The 5,926-nt window shown below is 58.0% G+C and overlaps 1 protein-coding gene across 1 annotated transcript in view; it reads right to left on the minus strand.

Annotated features, from left to right (window-relative positions):
- Positions 1-324: 324 nt before the first annotated feature.
- PRSS45 (protease, serine, 45) overlaps positions 325-5,926 on the minus strand; it is an 8,536-nt gene continuing 2,934 nt past the window's right edge. Inside the window, exons 3-7 of the mRNA XM_014540499.1 lie at positions 4,001-4,024; positions 2,799-2,946; positions 2,068-2,342; positions 908-1,071; positions 325-582 (exon numbers count right to left, since the gene is read on the minus strand). Of these exons, the coding sequence (XP_014395985.1) occupies positions 349-582; positions 908-1,071; positions 2,068-2,342; positions 2,799-2,946; positions 4,001-4,024 (845 nt within the window). The 3' untranslated portion in view covers positions 325-348. The remainder of the gene's footprint in view (positions 583-907; positions 1,072-2,067; positions 2,343-2,798; positions 2,947-4,000; positions 4,025-5,926) is intronic.

Consider the following 5,926-nt stretch of genomic DNA (forward strand, 5'->3'; position numbering starts at 1 on the left):
TATAGCAAAAAACATCAGCCCACCTGGTAGAATTAATTCCAGGAGACCCTGCCCTCCCACCCACCCACCCCTAACAAAAAAAAACCACCAAGAAAAGAGAACAGAACCAGCTTACATTTGCACAAATTTAATCCCTGCTGTTCTGGGCCCCAATTCCAGAGCCCTCAAGGCCACATGCCCCTTCTCCTGGTCAGCCAAGGCCTTGTCATCCACCACATCCCTCCCTATGGGATGCCCAGGCAGGACCAGGCCTCCCAGGGGCCACTCTGTCCCCACCTTGACTCTTGTTGAATATGGACACATGACCTTGGTCTAACTTTGATCTGGCCCCATTCTGGAGGGGGGAGATCAGGGGCCCATCTGGAGAGGCAGCAGCCAGGTCAGGAGAAGGAGCCAGACGGAGGTGCAGGGGCCTGAGAGAGCCCTGTTGCTCATTTGGTTCTTGATCCATTTGCTGTATTTGGTGACGCGTGTGTACACACCTGGGTTCTGTGCTTTGGCACAAGCCTTTTCCCAGGACATCAACCCAGCCAGAATCCACCTGTCCTCCACTTCGCAAGCCAATGGGCCCCCAGGGTCCCCCTAGGCAAAGAGAGAGGCGTGAGGGAGGCTCTGGGCCCAGCTGGGACCAGGAATCAGGGGACCCAGAACGCCCACTCGGAGTTCCACTTGGAAGATCCTTTCGCTCCTTCAGGATCTCACTCCCCAGGGTCCTGCTTCAGTGCTAGAGTTGGGGACCTGCCCCAGAATATTAGGCAAAATCAAAGTCACAGGGGAAGAGGGATGGAAGCAGAGCACTGCCTAGGGATGGTGACAGAGGGAGGCCAAGCTAACCCCTCCTGGGGACCTTCCCCTCCCCGGGGAGTCCTTCCCAGCAGGAGAGCCCCCAGAACCTTCCCAAACTCACATTGCACAGGTTTTCTCCATAATTGGTGGCACAGATCATGTCCCCCAAGATAAGGGGGAGGATGTGGGGGATGGGGGACTCTTTCCGGTAAATCTGGTCACACCTCTTGTTGTCCATGATGAACACCTCCGCCTCCTGCAGCTCGGGGGTCAGCGTGGAGTTGGCTGCCGAAGAGCCCAGTAGGGCGAGGATTAACCCCTCACTCCACCCAGCCCTGGCCATTTCCCAGGGTCCTGTCACCTCCATCCTGGGGACTCAGCCCGCCCACCCCTTAGCACTTCCACGCCCTCCTTTCCTGGCCCTCCCCCTGCCGAGAGGACCAGGTCTGGCAAGCCCCTGTTTCTCTGGGAAGCTTTCGTTTCTGCACCAAGCAAGTGCATTCCAAGTCACAGGGACAAGCTGAGAGCCAGCCACATGCTGCTGCTCTCCAGCCTGAGCCCGGCCCCGGCTGTGCCCTCGCCACCTGAATGAAGCTCACTCCTCCTACAGGCAGCTCAGGCAGATCCTCGGCCCAGAGCTCACCCCACACCCCTCTCAGCTGGAGCTCAAGATCACCTGACAGCCCTGCAGGTGGGGCTCAGGAGTTTAGCGTGGACCCTTGAACCAGGAGGTCAGGGTTCAATTCCCAGCAGGGCACGTGCCTGGGTTGCAGGCTCAATCCCCAGTGTGGGGCGTGCAGGAGGCAGCCGATCAATGATTCTCTCTCATCATGGATGTTTCTCTCTCTCTCCCTCTCCCTTCCTCTCTCTGAAATCAACACAAAAATATATTTTTAAAAATCCTTTTTAATAAATGATCACCTAACAAGTCTTTCCCTGTCACCCTCCACTCAGGTGAGCTCCCTGGGGGCAGGGCATGTGCTCCCATTGCCAAGGCTCAGCGTGTGGCAGATGCTTGACGTTCGTCAAGTGAACACATGAGTGAGCGAATGTGTGACTCCCTGACTCTGAGCTTCTGATAGGCTGGGCCTGACTGCGGGCCCACGGCAATGGGCAGCAGTGCCCACGTGAGAAGCAGTCTTAACACATTAAGGACCAGGGGCCGGAGGTCATGGCCATGAGTTCCCTGAGATGCCCTGTGAGGGGGCCCAGCAGGCAAGGCCCCAGGAGGAACTGCTGCAGCCTCTGTGGGACCCCCAACCCCAACCCCCTCCTGCTCACCTGAGTAGCGCAGCTTGGCCTGGCTCCAGCCGGTCACCCAGCACTGCATCCCCACCTTCAGGTCGAAGGTGGGCTCCGGGAGGCAGATGGGCTGCACGTACTTGCTGAAGACGATGGGAGTGTGCAACTGCAGGAGGGCGACGTCGCCTATGGTGAAGGTCCGGCCCCAGAACTTGGGGTGCATGATGATGTCCTTCACCTGGATCGAGACGGCCATCCTGGGGTTCGTGGGCTTCAGCTGAGCGGTGCCGAGAGTCACGGAGTACTCTTTGGTGCTACAGGGGACACAGAGCCCCACCTGGTAGGTGTCAGGGTCCCCAGGGCACCCTGCTCCTACCTCCACCCAGGACCCCTCCCTTAGCAGGCGTCCTGCGGATCCAGCCTGGAGGCCCGTGGGGCCAGAGATCTGGCTGCCTCCGCATCCATCATTCAAGTTGATTCAAGGTGGCCTGGCCTCTGTGTGGTGTGTACAGAGGTTGGTCTACATGTATGTTTTCATGCATTAGGAGTGGGGTGCCATACTGAGTTTGTTGCCCTACTTAGCACACGGTCTTCGTTGCTTGGGGCTCCTGTCCCAGCTCAGTCCTGGCTCCCTGTGAGGTCCCCCTGTCTGGGCACCCCTTCCCACGCCCCCTACCTCCCCACTCATGTTGCTTCAGAGGAAGCGAGAAAGCCACACAGGCCTGTTGCAGCCCCGGGTCTCCAGGCCCCCGGCGCGTGGCCGCACTCACCCTTTGATGCAGTGGGCAGCGGTCAGCACCCATTTGTGGTCAATGAGGGCCCCTCCGCACACGTGCTCATCTTCCACGCGGAGGCTCACCTCCCAGGGCCAGTGGCGGCTCACGTCCTTGTCCTCCGGCCACCAGGGCTTGCCACAAACTTTAGGAACAAGATGCCGAGGAGATGCAGTGACCACCCAGAGGAGGATCGGAAGGACCGCGACCAAGATGCCCCGGGGCATGTGCACCAGGCCGTGAACCAGGGCTTGTTCCCATTTCAGAGACAGGAGAGAAGGGCAGTGGCCGCTCACAGCGCTGAGCCCGGCAGAAAATGACAGTGACAGAGATGAAATGCATCGAGATAGTGACAGCACAGGGGGACACGGAGAATGTATTTTCTGTTGGGTGTGCTGGGTAGAGAAATGTCACTGACTATGAGAGTAAGTTGTTGAAGGATTATATATACACAAAAAAAGTACACAAATGCCCTAGCTGGTTTGGCTCAGTGGATAGAGCATCGGCCTGTGGACTGAAGGGTCCCAGGTTCAATTCCAGACAAAGGCACATGCCCAGGTTGCGGGCTCGATCCCCAGTAAGGGGCATGCAGGAGGCAGCCAATCAATGATTCTCTCTCATCACTGATGTTTCTCTCTCTCTCTCTGTTCCTCTCTGAAATCAGTAAAAATATATATATTTTAAAAAGGTTGGAAAGAGAGTAAAGAGAGGGAATAGGAGTGGAGCACGGACATAAACAGGAATAACTTAATCAGTCAATCAAATAATTCAGGACAAGTCAGGACAATAGGGGCCCATGAACAAGCAGGATACACCAGCCTCCACCCTTGAAGCATCAGGAAAAGGCAGGGATACCCAGAAGAGCTGGTTCTGCGGGCACTGCCATGGGCCCCGAGGCTCCTTATGTGAAAGGAACCGTTTGGAACCAGGAGGTTTCTGTGTAGAAGAGAGGCACCTCCCCTGGTCGGATGCAGCCTGGGCTGGAGGCAGAGGCTCTGCGTCCCACAGGAACGCTCTTTCCTCCCACCGGCAGGTCTGCATGTCCCGGCAGCACAGGCTGGCCTTTGGAAAGCAGGCCCCTCCCACTACGTGCCTGCTTCCTTCAGGCCCAGAAACACTAGCCACAGGTGACCCTCTTCAGAACCTCCCCCGGCCCCCAGGAGCTGAGGCTCTCCTGCAGCAGGGCTCAGCCTACCCACCTGATTTGGTGTCTTCTCTGTCACCTGGAGAAAAGGGGCAGAGATGAAGAGAGCGAAGAGGGGCGTTTTCATGAATGAGTTCATTCATTCATTCACCAATATTTCTCATCTCCCACTCGTTCCCAGCCCGGAGCCCCGAGCTGTAGGACACAGGTCATCAGGCAGGTACACGCTGCACTTGCCCTCGAGGGCCACGCAGCCAGCAGGGGAAACAAGTAAACGCAATCACCCGAGGAGGTCGATGCAGGGACGAGGCCACAGATGTCAGGGGAGCCCCGAAGAAGCAGTGGACAGAGAGGCTCTGGCAAGAGGGGTCATTGTGGCAGGTCTTAAAGAGAAGGTAAGCCACGGATGAGAAGTGACGATGACATTCCTTACAAAGGCAACACCGTGGTGCAGGCCCCAGCTCTGGAGGATAACGGGCAAGGCCTGTGATGGCAAGAAAGGAAGCCAGGGAGCAGACTCCGGGAGGAGGAGGCCAGTGAAGATGGGACGTGGGCCGCCGGTCTTGTGAAGGCAGCGAAGAGAACGGTAGGAAGGTGACAAGACTGAGGGCAGCCAGGCCCCACCAGAGGCGCTGCAGAAACCAGGCAAGAAATGCGGAGTCTGAGTGAAGACGGGGTGTGAGAACCGACGTGGTGAGCAGAGGGGGGACTTGGGGACACGGCCGAGTCCAGGATGACCCCCTCCCCATCTCTGATTCTAGAGACGAGTGGCTGCCATCCTCTGAGCCAGAGGACAGAGTGAGGAAGCCCAGTCTGTAGGAGGAGGGCCTCCCCGCAGCTGAGATGGGCTCGGCTGTCCAGGCGGAGGCGCAGGCAGGTGGGTGCTCGGCCACACACTGGGCAGCAGCACATACAGTAGATGGCAGCTCACTGCCCGGGGCAGGTGGGTGCACGGCCAGCAGCAGGGAGGGGCCGACAGCACCGTAGGGAACAGCAATCCATTGGGATGAGCACAGGGGCGGCTGGGAGGGACGAGAGGAGCAGGAGGTGGTGCTGAGGGAGAGAACTGAGCTGCTGAGCTCTCTGATTTGATGGGACCTTCCTTCTGTTACTTCTTGAGCCTCCCCTACATATGATTTAAGCCTCTCTTGGGTGAAAGGGTGAAGGGATTAACAAGTACAAGCTGTAGTTACAGAAGAGTCACAGAGACGACGTTACCGCAGAGGGAAGTCAATGCTATGGGAATCACTGGGTGTGGTGCCAGGTGGAAATATCTGTATAGGACATGATTGTCTACTGCTGCGCTGTCCGCCTGTAACTGGTACAAAATAATATTGGATGTAACTTCGATTGAAAATTAATGTTTCAAACTAAAGTTTCTCGTTGGGCACTCCCCAAACCACTGTGTCTGCACCTGCACCAGTCATGCCAGCCCCCGGTGGGCACCTGGGGACAGGGAGACCCGCTGCACCTGCGAGAAGAACCCTAACTCTGTCATTGTTGCTCCCGATGCATCAAGTGCCCCCTTCCCCTCCCCTCCATCTGGTTCCAGGAAACCGCCGTTGACTCTTTCACCTGAGGGAGGGGAGACGCACCCAGGGCTGCGTCCACTGAGGAACAAGGCAGCGCGGGTGGGGGCGCTGGGTAGGGAAAGAGGGTCGGGTTGTGGATGAATTGTGGAATATTCTGTCACATGGAGACCTTGAATCTGTGCGGGCCAGACCCCATGGCCAGGTGGGGTACCCCCGGTGCCCAGCTGCCTGGGGCGATGAGAGAGGGAGCCTGGGGATGCTGACACGAGGGTGGCTGGGGTCTCAGCCACGAAGGTCCACGCTGCCAGCAGACAGAAGCAGCTGACCCCCCAGGAGAAAAGTCGGGGATCCCCAGGAGGCTGCAGGCCCAGCAGGGGCTGGGGGAGGAGGCCAGAGAGGGCAGGGGTTTGGCATCCCTGGGAGGTGTGGGGGGGGGGGGCGGGTAGTGG

The sequence above is a fragment of the Myotis brandtii genome, unplaced genomic scaffold (genome assembly GCF_000412655.1).
Source record: "Myotis brandtii unplaced genomic scaffold, ASM41265v1 scaffold246, whole genome shotgun sequence".
NCBI lineage: Eukaryota > Metazoa > Chordata > Mammalia > Chiroptera > Vespertilionidae > Myotis > Myotis brandtii.